Raw genomic sequence first — 26,871 nt, forward strand, 5'->3', positions numbered from 1 at the left:
GCGAACATACATACACAAAGCAGTCACCAAGTTCATGTCTTTGAAGGGAAATGTCAAGACTCTGCTCTGCAAACAGAAGCAAATGTTTGTCCTAAAAGTCTGTAAGCTGATGGTTGTTGATTCYCAGGTTGAGTTCGGTCCACCACGTCGTGGACGACTGTGCTCGGTTCCAGTTTGTCTATGGACATTGTTGTTGGGTTGAATCTTAGCCGCATTAGTACACAACACTATAAATATGGAGGGAGGGAATGAACCAGCATATAGACAGACATTTAAAGTACAGAGGCTGCACTACATCCATAAATGTCCAAATAAATAAATGTTATGTCATGTTCAAAATGTTCTTTCCTTTTAAATTTATTTTAACAAAATATTTTAAGTATATCACACTTTTTAGCCATGGAGGTGCCAGTAGAAAACTGGCAGAATTACCCCCTAAATACAGTATGCCCCTATTCCTGCACCCTTTACTGGTACCTATTTTCTATTTATTTAAATTTTATTTTGGTATATATTAGTGATTGTGATTTAGGTGTTACTGATTGTGCCTCATTGGAAAGGCAGTCCTATTCATCTAATCGTCCATCTATTCAGAAAAACTGCGCCGGTTTTTTCTCACCAGCTTCTCCTGGACAAGAAATGGGAGCCACTTTGACGTTGATCAGGATGAAAGCGTCACCATGAGGCCTCACTCCGGTACTCTGGTGGTGGACATCACCAGAGCAAGACCTGAACATTACGAGGGCGTGTTTCAGTGCACGGCGAGGAACAAACACGGATCTGCTGTGTCCAACAATATCGTCGTCAGACAGTCAAGTAAGCGTGGTGTCCTGCTTCATCTTGCTATTTTCTTGTCTTTCGTTTCAAACATTAAATTCATGAAACATTCTGGATCATTTCCTCCTTTCTTTTCTTTTCTGTAAATTAAGTTGCGTTTTTCTTCCTAAGACGGCTTATCGAAGGTAAAGCTTGCAAGTCGAGAAAATGCATGTTAGATTATAGATTGAAATGCCCCGTTGTATTTTCCTCTTAGCTTTTCCACTATTTAGACATCATCCTCTCATCTTGCCTCRTTGCTTTATTAGCCTGCATTTTATGTGCAAATTGTGACGATACTCACCCTGTCATGTTGCATGTCCATTTTCAATCAATCCAGAGTCCCCCTTGTGGTCAAAGGAGAAAAATAAACCAATCGTGGTTCAGAAGGGAGTTTCCTTGGTGCTGCCATGCCGACCTCCAGCAGGACTTCCACCTCCAATCATATTCTGGATGGACAATAGTGAGCTGATGCCAGTCATTTTGATACGTTTGGAATTTTTTTGACTTAAAGTGGGTTTTGTTTGTAATTGTTGTAGGTATGGTGCAGAGCTGGTATACTTACCATTATGGATTAGCATCCATTTCAAGAAAAAAAACTTGTCACAAAGACTGTGAAATGTACAAGAAACATGTAAAGAAACACAATTTTGGGAGATCGGTGATAGGCCGATTTTTACATGTGAAGCCAATCTTATCCGCCGATGTTATCAACCTTGGCAACGGTCCTAAAATCTACCGCTGTGCTTTTCTTTTCTCCTGTGAGAGAGGTTTCACTGACAAACCAGCCGACCAGGTCATGTCTGCACATTTACAGTTAACAATAGTCAGCAACCTTCTTGATATATTGAGCAACATTTCAGACAAAAAAATGGTGTCGGCTAAAATCGGAATTGGTAAGTTAGGCTTTTGAAAAGTTCGGTAATCGACGATGAGAAAACTACAATTGGTGCACCCCTAGCTATAACTGTAGCTAATAGTCAGTTGCAGAAACAAAATTTGTCATGTTTTTATTTGAGATTTTAATGACAAATTCTGATTGGTATTGATGACAAAATGCTTTTGAAATTTCACCATTTCAGTTTCAACAACTTCAAAAATGTTAATTTTACAGAGCGTAGTTAACTCTGCTAGTTGCTAATATTACTAACTTTTTTTTTCTTGCATATATGGACCAAGAACTTAAGTTGTGCTCATTTGAACTGAACATCATATCCAAACTGGTGAAATTCAAAATGTACGAAGAAATGAGAATAGGGGTCCTAAAGTTCAGCCCTGAGGGATTTATTTAGTGCATACTTCCTGAAGTTATAACGGATGTATATTTATATTGATATCATTTTCTCAGACTTCCAGAAGTTACCTCAGAGCAAGAGGGTGTCCCAGTCGTTGAATGGCGACCTGTACTTCTCCAACGTTTGCCTAGAGGATTCCAGGAACGACTACATCTGTTACGCTCGTTTCACACACACGCAAACCATCCAGCAGAAACAGCCCATCACTGTCAAAGTGCTCAACCGTAAGTCTTTGCCCCCCATCTGTGGTTCTCAGGTTTAAAGATGTGATTAAGATTTGCATGACTGGAAAAAAAAAAAAAGGACAACAGTGTTTGTGTAATGCACGTGCATAAGWGGCGGTTATTTTCAGCAGGACAGTATGTGCCAGGATGGCAGCGTGGGAGGGAAACTCTGCTTCCCATCACAGATCCGATCCTCGGAGATGCTACTGTCGTCTGACTCAAAAGACATATTGTCTGAGTTCTGGTTGTTGTCTAAGCTCTCTGCTAAGCAGCTTTTTACTGTGACGTTTTTCTCTATACACTTTCTCCTCCAACAACAAAGACTGCTCTCATTGTTTTAACCTTTACAGCTGACATCATGAGAGACTCTGCATTACATATTCTGGCCATCATCTCCCATATAAATATTTTATGTTTTKTTTATGTTAGTTTTCATATTGCTCTCTGTTAGAAAAAAGATGTGCAAACATGTTTTTGTAATTGTCATGATTTAATATCGTTGCATATGCAATTTCTTTTGTTTTGTTTTGTTTGTTGTGTTACAGTGGATGCAATCAATGAAACAATGGCAGATTATTATAATGACACTGAGTTGTTAAATGGTGAGTTTTTGGCACCCTCCAGTGTTTAATTCCTCCCAACCCAGAGCTCCAGACTCTCGCTTACACCCACTAACACCAACCCTTCAACCCATTCATCCTTGGGGGCATTTTTTTTCCCAGAGGTTCGCTGGTTTCTTCCAGGGTGAGATCTAGCACCCCCTTGTGGTTATTCTTAAAGTAGAGCTCAAAGCCGTAGCTTCCTCACTAACACTAACCCTCCTCAACCCCAAAAGGCACTCCTGCTTTGAACCTTTCCTTTGATTTCCTTCAACTACAGCTGCATGCTGATTTCATTTTAGTCTGAACTTCAACATTTATACAATTTACTTTTCAATAGTTYGAACTTGTAACTCACTATCTGAAATCAAGAAATATTTTGTAAATCGGCACCATGAGTGAGAGAACATGATCTCGGGAACTTTGCACTCTGTCTTTGCAGAACACAATATTTGTCCACTATGGAAATAGTGATAGTAATGTCTCAAGTTGGAATGTGTGTTCACAATTGAAATACAGTGATTTGTATAGCAAGGAGAAGGATAAATGCTGTCTGAGAGGGGATCAGTTTGTAGACCTAACAGAGTAGCAACCTACCCTTTGAAATGGTTTTACCTGTGACTCACCATGGTGGTGAATGACTGTAATTCAGAAAACTCAAAATCTGGAAACACTCAGTTCAGAGAAGCACTCTTACTCCTGACACTCGCTTTTTTCAAATCATCTGTCACCAGAGTAGAGCCATTTAGTTTATTTTTTGTAAAACTGTCTGACTGTGAATGGAAGCAGCTGAAAGTCTTTCTTTTCTTTTGTGGATTTGTGAGGAGCTGCACTCCACTGATGTAAAAAAAAAAAAATTACCATTAACATCATTTTATGATAACGCTATTAGGGCTGTTATAAAATAATATTTTAGTAATCGAGTACTCTATAGAATATTTTTACGATTAATTGAGGAATCGGATCGATCTCTCTCTCATTCCTACCGTTCGCTCCAAAACCGTGACGACGTGGTTCCGRCAGCACAAAATTCAACTATCCTTATTTGTCCCCAAACCCTCACAAAACGCTGCACAATTCACCACCATGCTGCTAGCACTTCACAACAACTCATCGGCGAAAGTAAAAGCGCTGCCCTCCACACATAATGATCGGGGYGGAATCGAGGTACTCGAATCGCTCGAGGAAACGTTTCAGCCCTAAACTCTACATATGGGTGGCTGATATTTACTTACTACTTCATAGAGGATCTGTGGCAAAAGTGAGAGCACTCATCATTTCTTTAGCTAATCCTGCTGCTAAAATGTTTCTATTTCCACTAAGACTTTTCATTCTCTCATTTCTGATTTAATTCAAACTTTTTCATCATTCTATTGATATCATTTCCACCTTATTTCACTTGCTTATAAATTGTGTAAACTCTTTGGTGTAAATGCTAAATCTGTTTTAATTTATTTATTTTCTTTAAAGCAATCTTGGTAACTGACAGATTCTATTGCATGTTTATTTTACACTAAGTCAATTTTTGACATTAGTTTACCTGGTTATGAATTTTTTTCTTTCTTTGGCTATAAACACCTTCAACACACATATTAAAGAACCTGAAAAAAAGGCCACATTTACCAATAAAACATGAGTATTTGTATGCAGATGGATAGATTTCAGAGCAGATGGTTTGATTACACCACAGTATTGAAAGGTGGAGGCTTAGAGAAMATGAAGGGCAAGGTTTGCCTCAGTTCCTCTCTTTATTCTTGGCTGATGCCAAAGAGAGTTMWTTTTTTTTTCTCATTTTTGACTCGGTATAAATATGTGTGTAACTGCAGAGGCCCAAGTGGATGATAGGAAGCCAACCTTCCTCATCCCATCTGGCCACTCAAGCTACAAGATGGTGCTGAGGGGACACGTACTGGAGATGGAGTGCATTGCCGAAGGACTGTAAGTCGGAGAATGTGCCAGAATTAAATGTCTCAGCGCCTCGAGAAGCCGCCTGCTTGATCACAGCTCTTAAATCCAGGCCCACCCCTGAGGTATCCTGGACCAAAGTGAGCGGAGACCTACCCAGCAGGCGCACGTCCTTCCTTCACTTCAACAAGACCCTGCGGATTGTGAACGTGTCTGAGTCGGATGAGGGAGATTACAGCTGCACAGCCAAGAACCAGCTTGGCTCTGCGCACCACATCATCACCGTTGAGGTCAAAGGTGTGTCTGCGTCTGCTGTTCCCTGCTCTCTCTCTCCTTCTTCCTCTACCTTCCTCTCCTAATTGATTTATGCRYAGATGCCATCAGGATTGTCTGTTCKGTAATTAATTCTCCGCTCTGTGCTCCTTGCAGCTGCGCCTTATTGGATCAGTGGACCTCCAAAGAATCTTGTTCTGGCTCCAGGAGAGAATGGAGCACTGACTTGCAGGGCCAGCGGCACACCCAAACCCTCCATCATATGGTCAATGAATGGTGACCGCATAGAGAGTAAGAGCAATTTGCTCCACTGTCAGACTCTAACTTCAAATATTAATCACGGCGCCTAAATCAAGTTTCAAACCTTACTAAAAATAGACCATTAAGAATACAAGTAAAAAAAAATAATGACTGCGTAGTGAAAAGCATTTTACTCTGTCACTAGTAATGCTGACATGGGTAGAAATGCTATAGATTAATCTGGCTTTTATATGTTTTATTAGCAGGAAAAGGAAAATGCTTACAATTTGAAAAGTGTTTTCATAAGTAAAGTATGTATAAAAGACTCAAAAAGATAGAAAAAAATCATGTTTTTCATTGACTGTTAAGAATATCATAAATCCCTACAGATGTCTCTCAATCATCTTGCCACTCACTTCTTAAACACAACCTTTTGCTTTGACAGATTTACCTACAGATATCAGCAGAAAGGTGGAGGACGACACAATCATCTTCACCGACGTTCAGGTTGGAACCAGCGCTGTGTACCAGTGCAACATCTCAAACCCGTACGGTTACCTCCTTTCCAACGCTTTCGTCAACGTCCTCCGTGAGTTTAGCACTCCATCMTGGATTTTAATGCTATTTYCCATCCCTTGCATTTTSTGGACAGTAATAATCCATAGATATTCTGTGCTGACTCACTGCAGATGAGTCACCCAGAGTGCTGACGCCAGCCAACAAGATCTACCAGGTCATCGAAAATCGCCCGGCCCTCATGGACTGCTCCTCTTTTGGGTCACCAATTCCCAAAATTGAGTGGTGAGTTGAGAAACACTCAGTAAAACTTTGCCATGAAATCGTTCCTGTAGCATGATGCAAAGTGGTAAACTCTCTGTGTCTTAGGTTTAAAGACAGCCGAGCCAGCACCCTGAATGGGGAACCTTACATCCTGCATGACAATGGTACTTTGGAGATTCAAGTAGCTCAGCCGCAGCACAAAGGCAAATACACCTGCATTGCCAGGAACTCGCTTGGATCCTCTGAGAATCACGTTTACCTGCATATAAAAGGTGAGTGTGTTTGTTTGTTTGAAGCTGTTTTAAATGATTATTCTACCATGTATATCAGCTATATGCTTGCATTCTATTGGATTGATTCAATGAAATATTTCTGAATATGATTTGGACATGCTTGTCTTTAAAATTTATTGAGACKATTGTTGTGACTTTCTGCTACATAATAAACTGAATTAAATTGAATTTAATAATTCCAAACAAACTAATTTGGTAAAAAAAATAAATACAAAATTAACCAAACCTACAACCTGCAATTTAAAACTAGCACTTTACAACCTCCTGACCACATCATCYCTCTGATTAACATGGTGGTGGCAGCATTATAATGTGGGGTTGTGCCTCTACACAGGTCAGAGTCTGATTGATATTCTTTGGCAAGTTTTGGAAGCTGATGTTCAGAGATGTTATTCCTGCAATTTTATTGAGCTTGAGCCATATTGCACAAATTGCAACCTTAACATAGACGTGACGTTCTGATTACAAAAAAGTATGATTCAACAAAGTACTAAGACTGGGGCCCAGAAATCAAACTTGTGCATAATTTTTAGTTGTGTAAAACAAATAGTCATTCATTCTTTTGTGTTCCTTCAAATTCACAATCATGTTTGTTGGTTGGACTGTAACAAAATGGAAATGTYATGAAAATACTTCAAGCATAGTAATTGTAACATGCACAGAATAACTAACACACTGAATATTTCCTAACCTTTCTCAAAGATTTCTATGTTGGTTCCTCTKACCTTTTATTGACCCTAAGTGAAACTCTACCTCGGATCGGATTTTTTATTAATCTTTGGCTTTCCTGTTCCGTCAGAGCCTACCMGKATCCTAAAGCAACCGGTTGACACGGTGGTCCAAAGGGGCCGATCTGTGACGTTCGAGTGCACAATAAAACACGACAAGGATCTCTTACCCACTTTGATTTGGCTTAAGGATGATGAGGAGCTTCCCGACGATGAGCGGTTGGAGCTTTTTTAAATTTAGTTCTTAAAATTAGTCAAATATCTGAAACTGCACATAACTAAATGGACTTTTTATTCTTATTTTATTTTATTTTTGCAGATTCCTCGTAGAGTCCAACAGTGCGTCTACCTCCGATGTGTCAGAGAGAGAATGGCACAGAGATCATGTGGAGCTGCCTAACGATGATCGGTCGGAGCTTCTTTAAGTTACCTGGATGTAGTTCTCAAAACTGGGCAAAATATCTGAACTTGTACATAACTGAATGGTCTTTTTATATATTTGTTTTTTGCAGATTTGTCGTACAATTCAACAGCCTGTCCATCACTGACGTGTTGGAGAGAGATGCAGGGGTGTACACGTGCTACGTAAACACAACTCTGGACCAAGACTCGGTCACCGCTGAGCTCACTGTTGTCGGTATGCGACTCTGAGCTTAGCATTACAAATTTAAAACATGAACGCTAAGAAAATGGCAGAGAGTTAGGTCGGTAGGATAATTTGATTCAACAGTCAGCTCTTTAGGGCTAAGTGTGGCGGACTGAATTTAATCAGTGATCATGCTCTGTAGGTTAAATATTTGATGACCTTCTCTTAAGCAGCCTATTTATCATTCTTGTTTACTTATGGCTGATTTGACCACCAAACTTCTTATTTCAATGCCGCCCTCCAACCTCACAGAGACCACACCAGCTCCAGCTGTCATCCACGGTAAACCCGCAGCACGCTCAAGCACCCAGACGTGCTTAGCCAGCATGCGTTTTTGTGTTGTTCGCTCGATGGTTTCAGTTTAATGCAGCATGCTTCGGCCCAGAAGAAGTCATTTGGATCGAACAGTCACAGAGTGTTGACTCTTTATTTACATCTACCAGTTTGAGTTGCTCCATTATTTTTTGTGTGTGTTTTTCCGATCTGCCATTTTTGCTGAGTCAATCGCATTGACGCCGTTTGTCTGCCGGCGTAAACATTTGGGAAAGGAGGAGCAACTTCCTCTTGTTTTCATATCAAAGCTCATTTCAGAGCAGATACAGCCCCCTGTGCGCTTCTTGTGATATTTCATCATCGCTCATTCATTTGAAGCATGCGTTTCTTATCACTGCAACTTCACAACATGAGCGTCTGTTCATTTTGTCTGATGAGCTCGAGATGAAGCGAAGACTGAACATCAGTCATTTCATCGCATGATGCAGCATCTGCATGTGTTATTGTCATCAGTGGACCAAGCAAARGAAATACATGAAAACATGCAAATAAATCTGCAATAGGAGAGGCTTGTTTGGATAAAGCATCGTGCCACAATCACCTGATTGTGGTGTTACTGTTAAATGTTCAAAATATAAATATATGTGTCTCTCCCTCTTGCTGTTTTTTCTTCCAGGGCGACCCGACGCCCCCACAGACCTGGAGTTGACAGATGAGAAAGAGAGGAGCGTTCAGCTTACTTGGATCCCTGGGGAGGAACATAACAGCCCTATTCAGGGTGTGTGTGGGTCTATGTCTTTATACAGCTGTCAGTGTGCGTTTTATTTAACCTGCTTTTAATGTTTGGTTTTAATTATTGACTAGTCCCAAACTCCTGKTTTTTCAGAAATAGCAGATGGATTTATAGGCTTTAACATTGGCTAAGTGTGGTTCAGATTTACTAGTGATAAAGTAATAATGTTAGAGGTTTTTAGAGTTTTGTTACTCACAAGTTTGTGTTATTGGTTGGATGAAGCCATTTTGCCTTGTTACTTTGTTTCTTTTATCTGTTTTTCTGCGTAAGAAAAAAATAGCTTTCACTGATTTATAACTAATTTGTAAATTGAATTTTGTCAATAAAATAGAAAAAAATGTTAAAGTTGTAAAAATGGCTATCAATTAATATTCATCCCTTGAAGTCAGTGAAAAAAAAATCCCTTTCCCAAATCTCTTCACTGAACTAAACATAACAATCTTGTAATACACGGGTTGATAGTTTGACCTTGTTTACTGTGTTAAAATGCTCAGCGTGTTGCAAACACTCATCTTTAATGAAAACCTTGCCAAAATCCACCATTTAATTGCAGATTCAGTGTGTGCTTGGTGGCTTTTTGAGTTCAAGTGGCATGAGAGTATTAATCCCATTATGCAAATATGTGGCCAAATACGGTTAAAAAGTGTAAAAAYGATTGTCTTTTTGCAATGCAGAATTTGTAATCCAGTATGAAGACTCGCTGCACCACCAAGGACACTGGCATGACATTGCCCGGGTTCCCGGGACCAAGACAACTGCTCATCTCAAGCTTTCTCCATATGTCCACTACACATTCAGAGTGCTGGCCCGTAACGCCGTGGGTCTGAGCGAGCCGAGCAGCCCCTCTCGAATGTATAAAACTGAGCCTGCAGGTACGGAGCCAGCAGTTATAAATGCTATTCAGTTTTGCACCAGAACATTAATAATTGAAACCATGACAACGTGTTGCTTCCCCTAAACGTGTATATAACTTCCCCCAAACTTAGAGTTTACACTCAGTGTCCTGAATGTTTCTGAGTAGTTTCTTGGAATCTAAAGTTACTTTCTSGGTTTTATTGGTACTGTATTTGAACTTTTGTGGATTTGTTTATTAACTTTTTGATAACTTACTAGATACTTTACACAAATGTAGAGATTATTTTCTATAACAAAACTATATTTCCCCCAGAATTTATGTTTAGCTAAAGCATTTACCAAATAACTTTCTGAAACTTTTATGGAACCTGCTGGTCACAGATCAAGACGTCATAGGTTACTTTCTCAAGACTTACTAGGTACATTCCCAGAACTCTAAAGGTTTTTTCTGGTTACGTTTCAATAAGTTCCATAAAACTTAGCGATCAGGAAGTACAGGGAAAGTACCAGATACACTTTGGAAAGCAAACTGATTAAGTAAAAGTTGTATTATGTATTTAGTGTAACCAACACATGAGTTCAGTTACAATTTAGTTCCTCTATGTCAAAAGTCTCACAAAAAATAAATAAATAAAGAAACTATTATTGTCAAAAAAATAACAAAATAACCAGTTTAAATCTGAAATTGGCTTTTTTTCTGGAATTTGTTGATTTTTTTTTATTATGTCTTCAGCTCCTGACCAGAACCCAAAAAATGTACGTGGATCTGGAAATAAACATAACAATCTTGTTATCACCTGGGAGGTAATCGCTATGCAGTTGACCATTCTGACTTTGATCAATTATTGCAAAGAGTACCATAATCAGCATTTGTGTATCAGAGCTTAATTAGATTTCTGTTCATACTCATTTACTTCAGTGTAATATAGTGCAGTAGACCTCCAACGAAGCAGTGTCTAAACAATATGCTATATCTTAAATTTCTTTCTCCAGCCTCTGTCAGGCCTTCAGTCCAAYGGTCCTGGGCTTTATTATATAGTGAGTTGGAGGCAGAAGAGGCCAGGCAGCGACTGGATAACAGCCACTACCAACAACTCCATGTATACTGTATCTGAAATACCCACATATAGTCCATTTGAGATAAAGGTTCAGGCTGTAAACAACCACGGAGAAGGACCAGAGCCCGCTGTTGCTATCGGCTACTCAGGAGAAGATTGTGAGTCCACCTTAACCTTTTAAGGCCKTTAAGTTCTTACAAAAAGATCTTTTGTTAGAGCCGGAGGCGATGTATTTGGTTGYATACCCTGTAACATTTCACTCTGGCCTTTTGGTTGTAGCCTGATCTAATGTTATGCATCTTCTTTAACTCTGCAGTGCCAGCAGCAGCTCCAGCAAATGTTCAGGTTGTAGTGCTAAACAGCACCTTGGCTCGGGTACGATGGGATCCTGTGCCTCCTCATTTAATACGAGGGCAGATCCAAGGATACAAGGTACAGAATTTTGATAATAACAAGCCGATGCATCTAATAAAAAGTAAATGGTAACCTACACATATGCAATATGAAAATGGCTACCAACACAAAAAAGACTCCACAATCTATACTGTCATATGGTGATATTACCTCATGAAAATAAGTCTAAATTCTGTTATGTTTATATAAAGTGGAGTAGGGATGGTAAGCCCATAGGTCTGTGGTGTGTTTGTATCCTAAGGAAAAAGATTGAACGCTTTAAACATCTTACATACTAAATATAAAGATACATGGAAAAGCCTTACAAAAACCTTATATTGTAGCAGCAACACTTTCAGTTCGTCAATTGGCTAGTAAACACGTTATTGCAAAGGGTCTAGCTTATGTCCCCTTGGAGGCTCTGTAGTTAGAAACCACGCCTTAGTGTGATATTTGTGGACAAAGGACAGATCTTGCTTATTATATATTTTTTTATTCACCAGTCCATTCATCCATTGTCTACACTTGATTATCTGCAGAATCTTAACTTTAAAATAAAAAGAGTATATTTTGGGTACAAAAATGACAGGAGTAACATCCTTGATCAACGTATATGCACAAATAACACAGATGAAGCTTCTGCATTTGACACTGTTTGTTGCAGGTTCATTACTCGARGATGCACAGCCTTCACAAACACAACCCCCATCACACGGAGAAGCGCATGCTCACTTTTAGTGGGAACCACAGCCAAGGCCTGCTGCCCGGGTTGCACCCATTCAGCCACTATTCTTTTTACGTAAGCGTCTTCAATAAGAAAGGAGAGGGTCCCAAAAGTGAAAAGCAGGAGTTTAAGACACCTGAAGGAGGTATGACATTTAAACTTTAAAACTCTAACATGTACATTTTTAAGTCTTACGAGAAAATGTCAAACACATGACTATGCTAATGTTTTACCTCCTGAATTTAAAGGAACAGAAAGGAGAGTTTAGTACCATCTAGTGGGGAATCACAAAATTGCATTTGTACAATATGGTTCTAAAAATTTGTCTATATTTATGTTAATCTTTTGATATTATGTCTGAAATAAACAGGGCATCATCTCATTACATATTTCCCTTCATTGGTTTCTCTTACATTAATCAGCTTTTCTGACACTGACTTGTGTTCACTCATTGTTCACACTTTCCTGCAGAGCCTGGGCCACCCTCCTTGCTGTCTGTCACAAACCCAAGCCTAGATTCACTGACCCTCGAATGGAGTCCTCCTCATGAGCATAATGGGCACATCACTGGCTACAACCTGAGATACCAGCCAGGTGAGAAGTTTTGTTTTTCTTGACAGACAGCAAGCGAGATTTTAAATCTATGTCATGTGAACATCATCCTCTGCCATCTAGTGCGTAGCCTTTGTAAGCCATTCTTTTTCATGGCTTAATCAGTCATATAGGAGAAGCTTAGAGTAGTTTAACTGCATTTAAGTGTTCTTACAATTAAAACAACACAAGTTAACAAATCAACTCTGGTCACTCCCAACTTCTGTTTCTGAACCCTACTCCTCTGTTATCCAAATCTTTCCATTTTCACCCTTTTTTTTATTATTGACACTCCATCTGCAACCCCTCACCCTCTTCCTATCGCTACGCAACTTCCTGTTTTCCGACATCCTTCTCCATCCCATCGTTGTCGTCATCCGTCCCTCACCCCTGTAGTCAATAACTCCAATGAACTTGGCCCAGAAGAGGAGCTGGCCCTGGCTGCCAATGAGACCTCAGTCACTTTGCAAAACCTCAAGTACAGCCCACGCTACAAGTTTTATTTGAATGCGAGAACAAGCGTTGGAGCGGGCCCGGCCATTTCTCAGGAAGCTGTCGTCAAGCAGGATGAAGGTAAGTCATCAAAGGCAGACAAGTGCAAAACATGGAGCGTGTGGTATTTAGGATGACTAATAGCTAACATTTCTAAATTGTTCTTGGATGACCTTTACACGAGACATCAAAAASCATTAAAAATAATTCCTGTTTAAAAGAAACAGTTGATTATATAGATATCACTCAAACAGAAACCTGTAGGTACATCTCCTATGCAATTGGACTTATTTAAGATGAACATGTCTGGAAGTTTCGTAATTGCAGTATCTTTAATCTGGAGCAGGGGAGCTAAAAAAAAGAAGAAGCTGCTTGTAAGGAATGTGATAACACCCACAAACTTCAGACCTTTGTTTTGAAGCACGTTACCATGGAAACAGTGATCAATTTAGAGGGGAATTGTAAATTACTTGGAGGCTACGCCCTGGAGCACAAACTAATTAGATTATAATTCATGAAATAAACATTGTGCGTTATTGAAAATATTGACTGAAACAAACACATTAGGAAAATGTTTCTAAAGGTCATCAATTATGTGAGATGAAAGACCATTTAGTCTCGGTCTACTTTTGACACGTAAGCTTTTTTTAATTCACAATCTCCTTCAGAAAACAGCTGAATTCAGAAACTAATGTTTTCTAAATAAAGACTGGAAGAGTTTCCTAACATGATTTAATGGTAACTGCTTTGCTATTGAAGCTTGTGTCCTCTGTTATGTGTACATTTAGTTTTTATATTTTTTTTCATCGTGAAGGAATCTTTGTTCTATTGCTTGGCTTTTTGTGTGACAGAAAAGGTTRCCTTTTTCAGGTTAAAGTCAACTGGCAAGACGGCAACAATTTGCGGAAAAATACTTTCTTCTGAAATGTGAAAATGTTTGACTTTCGTCCTTAAAAATCCTAAACAGCTCAGCTAGAAATAGCTTCAAACATCTCAATTACAGTTGTGATCAGAAGTTTGCATCTGCTCTCTCTGGCYAGAAGAGAGCAGATGAATAAAATRTCAAATAAAATAACATTTTATTTGTCATTTTATTTGACAAATAAAATGTCAAATGTTATTTGACATTTTTTAAGGATTGCACAACAATGGTCTATTATTAAAGATCTGCATGTTCTATTTAGCAAGAGTTACAATTTGTTTAGAATGTTCTACTTTACACAGGATCAGAATTACACATGTAGGGTTAAATATATTCACACATTTACCTAAATCTTTAAGTAAGGTGTGTTGAAGGTTGTCAGTGCCATGGGGCGTTAACCTCTGGTTTGTAATAGTTGRTGTTTTTYCTTGTTAGGGTAAGATGGATTTGTTTGCAGTCATTTGACTAACTCAATATTTATTATTGTACATCACYGTAGACTGAGAAGATGGCGACCAGGAAACAAGTACATCATGTAAAATGGACACTTGCTTGACTAAAATGTGCAGCTGTCTAAATCAGCAAGCTAAATAATTTCTGCGGGAAAGTTTTATTGTCATATGGGAGTGTTTTGATACTGTGACACAATATATATTTAGAAAATTTGTTAAGCATATAGGTGGTTGACTGCTAGGATTTAACTGGGTGACATTTACTTAACAGTCATGCATGGATCATGGATGTAAACATTTGATCACAGCTGTGCAAACATTTTTATATGATTGGCTTTTTATCACATACTAAAGATTGATATTATATATTCATATAAAATAATTACCTCAATGATACAAGTGAATGAACCCTTATTGACACGTTGCCTCATCATGTTTCTGTTGGTTCAAAGAAAAGTATCAACATCTAAGTATTTCACTTTACTTTTAGGTGTGTACATTGCACTGTTGGTTCTACTTGTTTCCATGTTTTGCTCCTTAGATTCAGTTTCATATTTATCCGATAAACCTCATGWAGAMACCTTGAATTGAAGACATTTCTCTGATACAAAAGTGATGATAGCAGAGGGATGAGTGGTGAGCTTGTTGTAGCTCACCTATTATTTCTCTGTGTGTATTTGTTTCTTCAACCTGTAGTATCAAATGTTAGCAGATGAGCATATCTAGGTGGAGAACCCACTGCATGCATGCTGCTTATCTCTGAGGACGYTCACCTTTTCTCTTCTCTGTCCTTTATCCACCTAAATGTTTGAGTTCAAAGCCACATAGACAAAGATGCTGTTTGACATGTGCCTTTTCAGTTTCACCTGATAAAACAGGATCAGACTTTATTAGAGTGGCATGCTGCTTTTCTTCTCCTTTGTTGTCAACAACTTTGACCCTCTTGTACTTTTTGCACAGCGGATGCTGGCTGTGCTTCCTGCTGCATGGCGAGGTTTTTCCTTGCATGCTAATGGATTTTCTGCTTTGTGCATAATGGCTGTGTGTCTGCTGTGTCTCCCTGTTGTTGTTTCCTTTGCATGCGTATGTCTGTGTTTGGGTGTGGGTCCATATTTTATCCTCTTGGTGTTGTTTGCAGGAGGCACCCAAACCTCTCATCCGGTTGCAGGGTTTCCTCCACGCCGTCCGATTCACAAGGGTACAGACTGTGCTGAGATCTTAGTAAACTACATGTTGGATTAGATGATTAGGAGTTTGATTGTGAACTCTGCTCTTCATGGTTTATTGCCCCATCCAGTGGTGTTGCGGACTTCTGTATGGGTCAAGGCATGCATGTCGGAGAATTACAAGTGCCTCTTCAAAAATGAGAAAACCATCAACAAGTTAAATCTAGTTGACCCATTTATTCCAAGTGAAACTTATGTGGAATCAGACATTTACTTGCTATGTGCAGAGTGAAACATATTCCACACATTTTTTTGGAGACTAAGATCAGGGATTAATGATTTCCACTTTACACATTGACATTGTTGTCCTTAATTTAACAGACTGCTTAGGGTCATCAAAAGTTTGTCATTCCAGCTGTTTAACTTCCCTTGGTATGAATAATTGAGAAATAATTGCCTGAATAAATGTTCATGATATTATCTCCTCATGATGTCAAACATGTTGTTAARAAAACCACTCCCTTCTGCAGTAAAATGCTCTACAGTAAAGCCGCCACTCCTGTTTGGATGAGGTTCTCAATCGATCAAGCTTCTCCCTAATTCCTCAAAGTGCGAAGATGATTGTTTTGTCTGACACTTGAATTTTAATTGAATCAGTTTGGGACATTTCTCCAACAGCGAGGACTGCATGATCCCAGTATTTTGATGCGTCAACAGTCTCCTACTTGATTGTGCGCATGACATTTCTGTGTTGATAACCCTTTTTTATTTGTCCTGTGTTCTGATTTTCTAAGAATGAAAGCTCTAAGTTTCCAGAAATAAACACTGGAAATGGATCAGTCTGTTTAGTAAATCTACGTTTAACTTTTTAACTCCATTGTGGAAATAGACCTGTTGATGACGTTCTAATTTATTAAGATGCACTTGTATAATCAGGACAAAGCAATTGATTGCCATTTGTTGCATCGCCCATTGACCCACAGTCCAGCCTTGATGTTTGTCTCTTCTCTTGTGTGCGCAGCCCGGCCYGTGAGTCTTTTTGCGAATGTTAGCTCCTCTGTTGAAGAAGATGGGGCCTTGATCAGTTGGGAGTACTGGGGCCCGGAGAAAAGTGTTTATGTAGAGTACATTGCAGAAAACAGTAAGGAAAATCATCACCTCATTGATATTTCTCTCAGCTTCAGGCATGGGTGGTAAGAGACTCCTACTTCATTACTGGCTCCAGCAGGTGATTAAAAATATCGGCAGTCATGTTAACGCTGYCAGGGAAGACCATGATTTGATAAATGAAGTTTCCCGTGATTGGATTCTGAATTGCTCAATGCTGGAATTGGCTGGAGTTCTCATTTCCAGTCATAACACTGACAGAATGTGTGAGTAAAATCTGACAAAAAGCAGCACTTCCTGTCGTCTTTATACCCACAGAGGTTGACTAAAGTGCTTTCAATTGCTTATTTCTACCTGTGGTGAGGTTAAAAGCTCTGTGGTATGACTCTCTCACACCTATTGTTTCAATCATTCAGTTAAGAAATGTCATCGTAATAATATCCAACTAATTCGGAATAACTCAATTCAGTGATCATCAGACATGACACATTTCATGTTTAGCTCATTCCCACTTTTGCTTGTTTGGTGGCCCTGATAGCTCACATGCAGGTAAACAGATAAAACACTGCAACACTCCAGTGGACAAGTCAGAGTGAGATTTCTATCTCAGCGACAGCATAGCTGTGAAATCACTGCTGAGAGTGACATAGAAATAGTTCTTTTATTTCGTTATCTGAAGGTCTGAACATCAAGTGTTTTCTCTAGTGGCTGTTTTTATGTGTCAGATCATAGGATTAGATTTTTTTTGTGGCTTGGAGTGCAGAATAGCCTTAAAAAAATCAGTAATAACAAAATACCTTTTGAGGCTAGAAGTACTTTTGTAACCTTCAAAAGAGCGTGAATGCCTCTTGARCTTTAATATTTTGTCTTAATATGATACCTGTGAAGTGAAAGGAAGTTTTGCACATTTTTCTAAAACTATAAATCTGAAAAGTATGGCCTCCATTTTTATTCAGCTCCTTGAATAATTACTTTTTAAAACAACCTTTGGCATGGACAATATTTGCACATTAACAGTAYAGTYAATTGCCAGTGAGATTGTATGCAGATTGTCTGCGAATGCCACTTTTCACAGCTTGCTGTGATTTTAATTGAATTCATGCCTGAACTGACTGGGTCATTTCAACAAATGATTGTGCATCAGTCCATTGTACCTCYGGGTTGTTGCCTTACCTTAGCGCAAATCACARCTCTATTCTCAGGTCTTTTGCCGTCTYCAAAAGGTTTTCTCCCAGACTTTACCTGTGTTTATCATCAAACAAACACAGCATGAGGCGGTCACCCCAATGTTTAGGGCGATGTGCACCTTTTTCAGCCACACAGGGTRTTTAGCATGTCGGCCAAAGATTAGGGTGAATGTTGGTGTCATCTGGCCAGAGCACCTTCTTCCACATGTTTGTTTTGCCCCTGATGTGGCTTTTGTATGAGTATTTCTAATTGCCACTGTGTACAGCTGTGAAAACAAACAAAGAAAAAAAAGAAAAAAATKGATATTGTGACAGTTTGGTTTGATTCTGCAGTGTGTTGTCCTGAAGGGATTTGGGCAGTGTTGACCTAAATTTGGAGCAGAAAAACRAAACCAAATGATCATGGGTATTCTGACAATTTATCATAAATGAAAACACATGAAAACCAGAATAACATGTTTGAATATTTTCTATGTGAAAGATATCTTTGTTGCTTATGTCTCCCTAGATTATTGTGTTTTTCTAATTAAAATATGTTCTGAGCAACAAGCAGCTGTTCTGAACCAAGCTGGTTTCCTCTTAGTTATTTTTAGGCAGCACTAATTGTCAACAGTTGTTTTTTTTTTCTTCCAGTATGTATGCGCTTGTTGAAGTGCATTGAGCTATCAGGGTCACCACAATAATTTATTCAAAACCTAAATAGATTTTTTTTTTCCTACTCCTGGAATATTTAAAATTGCCTGCAGAGTAATGCTGTACAAGTAGTTCCCATCGTTTCACCATCTCCATGGACAATTGAAAGCTCTGTTCGCTCCCTCAAACATACCTCTCTCCGTCGACGTCCCTCCTGCAGGTGAAGGTGAAGAGGAGTGGCAAAAAGAGCTTGTGAACGGCTCTCAGAACGTTAAGCTGAAAGGTCTAAAGGTGGGCCTCTCCTATAGGGTGCGTGTGGTGGCTAAGGGTCACCACGAGCAGCCGCTCCACTCCGAGGAGCTGTTTGTCACGGTCCCAGGTGAGGCGCGTCCTGGGGTGTAGCCTCCGTCTTTACCTGGCCGAGTCAGGCCTCATAACGTCACTTGTGTAAAGTACCTAGTAGTTTGTACCATTCTACCATTGCGAAGTTGAGTTGGGTTTTAGCTGAAATGTTGCTCTTAGGGGTGTAACGAGATCTTGTGGTATTAAAAACACCACAATCCTTCTCATAGAGTTGGAGTCTTTTACCGCAAAGTACAATACAGCTGTCAGTGCTTTCCCTGGTGAAGTAAATATAAGCTGTTTTATCAGACAGGAAGGTGGCTGATTTAAACTTTGACTACAATTAAGCCCAAAATGCTCCTGGCGGATTTAGATTCAAGTGATCTTGTAATTGTACCTACATGTTCTTTCTGACTATAAGTAATATTAATGTTGAGCCAACCAGAGTCCTGACTTGACTCTGATATAGAATCTGTGGAGACAGTTAAAGATTATGGTGATGGTAGGGAGGCCATCCAACCTCAGACACAAAGTAAATCCTCAAAATTAAAGTGGAAACATGCAAAAATCTTTCAATGATCACAAGACGGATTTGATGACAGAATTAATCTATTCATTATTCAGAAGGCTTTACATAGTTTTCAAAATCCTCATTTTGTTAACCTTTCTACAGTGGCTTACTGCATCTACTTACTTTTTATCAGAAAGAAACATCTTGGTTGAGTGAGAGGGATTTTAAATCTAAATCTACCTGACTTGTGAATAATTTTTGAGCTTAGCTGTTGGTTTGAGATTCAGAAGAACTGAAGTGCTTCTTGATTTCCTTTGCTGTGTTGAAGGAGTCAACTAATAAAGACTTCTTTATTTGTTGAGAAAAAAAAAAACTCACTACATTTTAATTGTTTATATCTGTCATTCTTTTTCTGTGGCTGGTAGATAAAAGAAACAGTGATAGGACTGACAGAGTAACCRTGAACTATATTTAAAATGATTCAAAATCTGAGTCTGGCTAAACGCAGCTAATTGCAAATCTAAGTACTTATTTCAGATTTTTGATGTTTTCAAAATCTGAATAAATTTTAGCTGACTTCATAATAATCTCAACAGAGATCTTTTGTGGTATGTGAAACTTTAGCTCAATTTGTAAAAGCAAAGCATGCAAATTCTTAGGTTTACCAGAAGTTTTGACTCAAATCTCTTCTGCTTCTTCTTCTCATTGTGAATCTCCTGAGCTGGATGTATCGTTACACCCCTAGTTGCTGCAGTGTAACAAACATGCAGAGATATAATGTTTAACAGTTTGCATGACCTTTGGGTTTTAAAGTTTTGCACCTTATATATTAATCTCATTTTGTAGATATGCAGATAACAAAAAAGAAAACAAACAATATTCTAATATAGATTATTTTGAGCATAGCATTATAATTTGCAACCTAGACTAGAAAAAAACTTGTGATGGTCGGTGATTGTAGCTGTGTGTGTTTGTGTGAGTGAATGTCACTAAATGTGAAATTATTTTTGCAACATTTCTAATGCAGTTCATCTTATTCTTAAATTAATACAGAAAATTCCCTGCTCATCTAACACAATTTGTAAAAAGTGTCATCACGGTTCACTCATGAGCTGAAATGACTAACTGATGGCAATAGCAGCTGCCAAAACAATGTACGGCCATTTCAGCACATCATCGGAGGGAGATTTTCCTCATCACTGAAAAGACTTTAGAAATGTTGCATTTACAATTATCGCATTATCTCTCCATCTCTGGCCAGCTGTGACGAGCAGACAGGTAGACATCGCCACTCAGGGATGGTTCATTGGCCTCATGTGCGCCATCGCCCTGCTCATCCTGATCCTCCTCATTATCTGCTTCATTCAGAGGAATAAAGGAGGAAAATACCCCGGTGAGTCACTGCACAAACAAACCCAGTGCGCACTGTTTTCAGCTATCTTTGGAAGCTGTCAGAAAAAACKTTTTKTTTTTTTYYTTKGGGAGATTTTTGCTCTCAAAATGTGGGATATTCCTACTTGCTGTGTTCTGTATAATGTTACCGATTCCTTTTCTGTTAGRAAGTTATTTCAGATTGGCACATTTTTCCTACATTTCACAGCAAGCAATCAGCTAAAGTACATGACACAAGTACAGACGTGTTGTTGCAAACATTGAGAAAGCCTACATTTCTTTGTTTGTGTCCCCAGTCAAAGAAAAGGAGGATGCGCACACAGACCCGGAGTTCCAGCCAATGAAAGATGATGACTGTACTTTTGTGGAATACAGGTGAGAGAAAGTGCTCTTGCTGCTGCTGGACCCCTCGCGCCCCCAAAAGTCCATTTTTACCCATCAGCCCCCCTCGCCTCGTGCCCACTTCTGGCCCACTTCCTTCCTCTACCCAGCCCTTGCAGCTGACAATAACCCATTCAAACCCACCGATATCAGTCACAGCATCAAGAGGAAGGCAACCGGTTTGAGCTTCTGCCAAGACTCTTAACGGGTCGGGGATGTCTTGGAGGCGTCTCGTGTCGGACTGGTGTGTCTGCTGGACATCACGTTGTGGTGCCATGTAGGGATCAGGAGTCTTCAGGTTTAATTGATTTCAAATTTTTATTATGTCAAAAGGTTTAAAAATGACTGTTACAAGAGATGAATGGTACAAGCGAACATTAACTCTCATCCCAACTAATAAGCTAATCACAAGCATTTTGCCGACAGTAAATATAGTGATAACACTTTGCCTAACCTCCTGGATCTTCTCCAGCTATGTTTCTTAGCCTCCTCCATCTGGGCTGCATCTCCAATAGCATGCTGAAAAAAAAGAAAGACAAAAAAAGAAGCACTTTAAATCTGTACATGTAACGTTTTTGAATATTGTTTTTTAAAAGTCAATTTATAAGATAGTCTTGATTTTATATTTTGTATTCTATTCCTTTTTGTATGTAGATATAAATATGTTCGATGGRTTTTATGCATGGGTATTCAACATTCTGCTCCAGGGAATAACGTGTTGAATGGATTTATCAATTATATATAGATATAGTATATTGTATAAATGCATATGGATCTGATGTGGCATTTAAAGCATGTCTGAAAACTGGATAGGCTGTTTAATTGTGCTCCTGACAGATTTTTAAATTGTATTACATTTTAAGCCTAAAGTTGTTGGTTCTCCATCTCTTATTTATCAAATTCATAAAAAGATCAAAATCAGCAGTACTGGAGGCAATGTTTAAGTTCAACCCAGTATTACTTATTGCTTTTTTTTCTATCTTGATGACAAAGTTACAGSAGTCTCTGAAACACGTCAAGATATTGTTATTTTGCCAGGACTTACATCTTTTTGAACTATACACAATATATCAGATTGTCTTTACAACAACTGCTTGTGGGATTTATAATGTTCAGGAGAAATTGTTGGGAAGCCTCTAGCTTTTGTGTGAGCTCATATGGCAAAAACTTGCATCCCAATATCTCCATTAAGAAGAGGTAAATCAGGTGTAATGCTRTCTAAGAGCAGTATTTTGGGGACATAACAACCGGGCACACTAGTCAGCCATTTAAAAGCAATGGGGAGTCCTGACTGCGTGTGACAACACTGGAACTGAAAAATWAAAAATGTAAGTGTCTGTATTAAACTTACAAACAGTTGCTTCATGGACATTTTTACATTATTGACSTGATTTACTAAAAGWAAAACAGGACTGAAAGTTATTTGTGTTTTATTCTTTCAAGATGTTCAGGTTTTATGAAATACAAATATGATCAAATATAGCACCCAAGCTYGGTAATTTGTASTGAGACCAGTACATGATGGTTTTGAACTTTTTATTGCTAAAGAAAAATGCCAACAGTCCACTGTATCAATAGAGAAAGAGGAACACAACTATGGACACAAACTAAAAGAGAGATTTATTAGACAAACCACGTTGCAAAGTGTACGAGTAACATAGTGCCTTTGTTAGAGAACCTTTTCCTTTCATCCTGTTTCGTTTTATTCAGCAGGAAACCTTGCAGTATGTCAATAAAAGGCATAACCTAACTCACCCGAGCCGTTTTTGTTTGTAGAACAACTCATTTCTGTTTAAGACATAATTTTGCTCCTCRCTAATGTGAAAGTAGTAAACTCTCCTAAGTGTGTGTGCGTGTGCGCGTGTGTGTTGAGTAGTGAATCAGTGTGTAGGAACGTCTGTCTGTGTGGGATTTCAGTGAGATGTCCTGATTTGATCTCTGGGTCTCAGTGAAGGTAAGGGTGGTGATGGTGTCGGTGGGGGTTGTGTGAGCTCTGTGGAAGTCACTGTGGAGAAAAGTGCCTGCTGTCATCAATTTTAATATTCACTCATAAAGCTTTGATCATGCTCCGCGTGGTAAGTTTTCTTCAATATGGCCTCTGACACTCTGTAAACGTTTTACGCTTACAGATTTATTATATGCTGTGCTAAAGTTGAAGAACACCGCGGCATTATGAGGGCTTTATGAACACATCTCATTGACGTTCGGCTCATTTTAACCACGGAACGTTTCTGGTGATCTGATTTCCAAAGAAAGCTTTCTTTGCAGACGTTTCATACGTTGTGCCCGGGGTTGGGGTTACTCTCATGCTCGCTTTGCAGGACATGCATCTGGAGTCTTTGCTTTTCAAGTTTTATTCACTTCATCGTGCCGGAGCTTCTTGTTTTTCATCACAGCCTCTTGTCTTGGGATGGGGAATGCTCTWTTTTTTGTCCCTCAGCACATTCACCGCCTCACGTTTGGTTTCGAGGGGAATTTAGATAAGAGTGTGTCGGCTCGAGCTTTATTCCCTGTTGCCTGATAGAAACCAATCAATCATAGCTTCTGTTTTTATTTAAWTTTTTTTTTAGACGTGGAGCAAATCAAAAATCAAAACTAAATCCAAATTGCTGCTTATTTTGAAAACTTTTTGGGCTTTTCACTCCTCAGCTGTGAGTTCCGATTGGCCGCTTCGTGCTCCATCTAAAAAAAAGTGATCACTAATCTTCTTGCATCTGCCACCTCATCTCACCTGTAACATTTGCATGTTATTTTCTCCTTCAGTGACAATGAGGACCATAAACTGGTAAAAGAGAGCCGCACGCCGTCTAACGGGACGGTTAAGAGAGACGACAGTGACGACAGCTTAGTTGACTACGGGGAAGGAGGAGACGGACAGTTCAACGAGGACGGCTCCTTTATTGGCCAGTATAGTGGGAAGAGTTCCAGCAGGGACAATGCTGAGGGCCCTGAGAGCTCAGGGGCCCCGTCCCCGATTAACGCCATGAACTCCTTGAACTCTTTTGTGTAGCGGTGTGGTGTGCTCGCTGCATCCCGACAATGGCAGAATCTCCATTTAGCATGGGGATTTGGGTTTGGAGGTTTGAGGGGGGTCTCACGATGCTGCATGGCTTCATAAGCACACACCTCACAGACATCTGAGGCACAAGAAACATAGAAAGACTTTTTTTTTTTTTCACTTGGAAATCTTCCTGACAACGTTGGGCTTAGTAGCTGAATTGTATGATACTGATTTGACAATACATGCTTTTACTTTAAGACATATATTATTAATACTTTGACATTAACTCATATAGCATCTTTCAATAGGCCTCACATGAGTGATGCAGTGTTTTTYCACAATACATATATCATGTTGGTTTTGACATTGTTTTTCCACTGAAGCAGTGTTAAATGTCAACAGTAAGCAGCTAACATGCATATTTCCAACCGAGGACAGGAAGTTGCTGTGACTTAGTGCACTGATATAATGCATGTGCTGCAATAATTCAGTTTTCAAATGCATTTGCAATCCCACTGGCAGGACATGCACACCTGCTAGAACTATACAGAGGGTGCAGTTCCTTGCAAAAGTATTCATATCCCCCAGTTGTTTTTACATTTTGTCACATTACACTGTSATACATATGTGTATTTTATTGGGATTTTATGTAACGCACAAACTGGTACGTGTGTGTGTATATAGTTAATAGGGGCATGTTCATGATTTTCTCACTTTTTTTTGCAAAGAAGAATCTGAAAATTGTGACTTGCATTTTTGAGTCTGTGCTTTTTTTGGGTCATCTTTGGATCATCCACAAGTATTTTGGGGCATGTCTGTATTAGAGGAAACTCAGATAAAATTAAATTGAGAGCATTTGCAACTGGCTATTCTTAAGGTCTGGATATAGTTCTTTATTTGGATCCGTCTCCCATCAGCTTCACTGTTCCCACAGTATGATACTGCCAATACCTTACCAGTACCAGAGCTACGGACCACTGGGACTCCTCAAAAGTTGCTATGTTCCTCTTGGCTCATTTTCTGATCAGCAGCTGTCTTGCCTACACTGTAGGCAATGAGAAGATGGAAGTATGAAGGTGTGCTGTATTCTTTTTTTTTTTTTCGAAGTGATGTATTGAACAGTTCTCCAGGAAATGTTCAAAGCTTTGGACTTTGTTTTCTGACCTAACCCTACTTCTCCATGCCTTTATCCCAGGCCTTTCTGCTCTGTTCCTTGTGTTTTATGATCCTGTTTGTTCATTAATGTTCTCTAGAAAACATGCAAATAGATTTGTACAGAAATTAAATCTTACTGAGATTCGGTGACGTGTGAAAGCTGCAGTGGTTTTTAATTGAGAACAAATTTYTGTCAGCTTCTCAATTACGCACAGCTGTATGTTGATGTATCACATGAAATCTCAACTAAATACACTCAGGTCTGTGATTGTAAGATGAGAAAATGTGAAGCAGCTCAATGGGGKTGAATACTTTTTCAAAGTTGCATGCTGACAGGTCCTCCTTTGTCACCTCTTTAATCTGCCCCTGCSAACGTAGAAATTGAAATGCAGCTTTGGATGCGTCATGCCATTTTTATATTTTTTTCCCCCTGCATGTGACCTCCTGTTTTTTTTTTAGCTCAATCTGAAGATCWGAAGTGAATGCTGAAGGTCCAGCAGCATTGGAGGGGTTCCGTCAGCAGGTAGTGCCTTTCTAAAGCAGTGACTCAGTTCTGAAGACTCTCGGAGTTTAATTACCACACTGAAGACAATAACGGGATTTGTAAGAGTCACGTCCAAGGAAAAAATACGACACGTCATAAATTCACTCCTAATGACGCTTTGACATGCAGGACCGGCTTTGTTTCTTTATTTGGATCGGATCGAAACATTGTTAAAGCTTCTTGTGGTGCATCAGAGATGCTATTGATTGTATTTCTTCAATGTTTAAATGTATATGGATCTGTGTGTGAATGTGTGTGTGTGAGTGTTTGTGGATGCMTGACATTCAGTTTCGTTGAGGCAAGCGTTGTTCAAATGTACTAACTCCACTTGAGGGCCTTTGGATGGAATCAAGATTTTCTTTTTCTTAACTTGCATCAAGTTTTATTTTTAAAGCATTTAGTTGATGAGTATTTGACGACTGTAAATACATATGAATTGATTGTACAGGGACAAGCAGAATATGAGTGGCAATATTGTGCATGACGTGGTTAATTTGTTAATTTGATTATAATAAATATAGACAACTATAGACTTGTAGAGAATATATATATACAGCCTCAAATGTTTCATTTTTTTATTATTATTATTGTTTCTGTGCAACTTGTAAATTGTAATTAACTAACGGGACTGAAATTTTCTTATGAATAATGTGTGTGTTTTTTCTGATACTCATGGCATCTTAATGCACAGGCTGATATTCTGATTTAAACTGGTTGTAATGGTTTCTGTTGTACTCCTGTAGGAATTGATTCACTTTGTTTTYGAGTGTCTCAGAKGTTTTGTATTTTAGAGCCAGATTTGTACTAACAAATGATTTCATTTCAGCTATTTAAGTTTTTATTCTCTTCATTGCTGGTTTGAATTTCAGTCTACGGKAAATATGATGCATAAATAAATCACCTGCTTTAAATTTTCCGACTGATACTTCCTTGAGTGAAGTGAACAACTTTAATYGGTCTAGAGAAACATATTGTATCCATAAATAATCCATCCTGTAAAACATGACTTTGCTCTGTTCTTTACTACCACAGAAACTGCTTATTTGGCAACAGCTATGGATAAAGAAAGTATATAATAATCACACAACTCTGCAACCTGG

The 26,871-nt window shown here is 39.0% G+C and overlaps 1 protein-coding gene across 1 annotated transcript in view; it reads left to right on the plus strand.

Annotated features, from left to right (window-relative positions):
- Positions 1–26,687, plus strand: part of LOC103465827 (neuronal cell adhesion molecule-like) — a 90,152-nt gene extending 63,465 nt beyond the window's left edge. Inside the window, exons 6-29 of the mRNA XM_017305239.1 lie at positions 623–816; positions 1,157–1,279; positions 2,165–2,335; positions 4,761–4,872; positions 4,952–5,136; positions 5,269–5,403; positions 5,798–5,941; positions 6,042–6,153; positions 6,238–6,404; positions 7,225–7,372; positions 7,473–7,562; positions 7,666–7,790; positions 8,052–8,081; positions 8,749–8,850; positions 9,540–9,737; positions 10,454–10,524; positions 10,714–10,936; positions 11,095–11,210; positions 11,836–12,040; positions 12,367–12,489; positions 12,883–13,059; positions 20,560–20,691; positions 20,987–21,065; positions 23,835–26,687. Coding sequence (XP_017160728.1) covers positions 623–816; positions 1,157–1,279; positions 2,165–2,335; positions 4,761–4,872; positions 4,952–5,136; positions 5,269–5,403; positions 5,798–5,941; positions 6,042–6,153; positions 6,238–6,404; positions 7,225–7,372; positions 7,473–7,562; positions 7,666–7,790; positions 8,052–8,081; positions 8,749–8,850; positions 9,540–9,737; positions 10,454–10,524; positions 10,714–10,936; positions 11,095–11,210; positions 11,836–12,040; positions 12,367–12,489; positions 12,883–13,059; positions 20,560–20,691; positions 20,987–21,065; positions 23,835–24,081 — 3,409 coding nt within the window. The 3' untranslated portion in view covers positions 24,082–26,687. The remainder of the gene's footprint in view (positions 1–622; positions 817–1,156; positions 1,280–2,164; positions 2,336–4,760; positions 4,873–4,951; positions 5,137–5,268; positions 5,404–5,797; positions 5,942–6,041; positions 6,154–6,237; positions 6,405–7,224; positions 7,373–7,472; positions 7,563–7,665; positions 7,791–8,051; positions 8,082–8,748; positions 8,851–9,539; positions 9,738–10,453; positions 10,525–10,713; positions 10,937–11,094; positions 11,211–11,835; positions 12,041–12,366; positions 12,490–12,882; positions 13,060–20,559; positions 20,692–20,986; positions 21,066–23,834) is intronic.
- Positions 26,688–26,871: the final 184 nt, after the last annotated feature.

The sequence above is a fragment of the Poecilia reticulata genome, linkage group LG6, assembly GCF_000633615.1.
Source record: "Poecilia reticulata strain Guanapo linkage group LG6, Guppy_female_1.0+MT, whole genome shotgun sequence".
Taxonomy (NCBI): domain Eukaryota; kingdom Metazoa; phylum Chordata; class Actinopteri; order Cyprinodontiformes; family Poeciliidae; genus Poecilia; species Poecilia reticulata.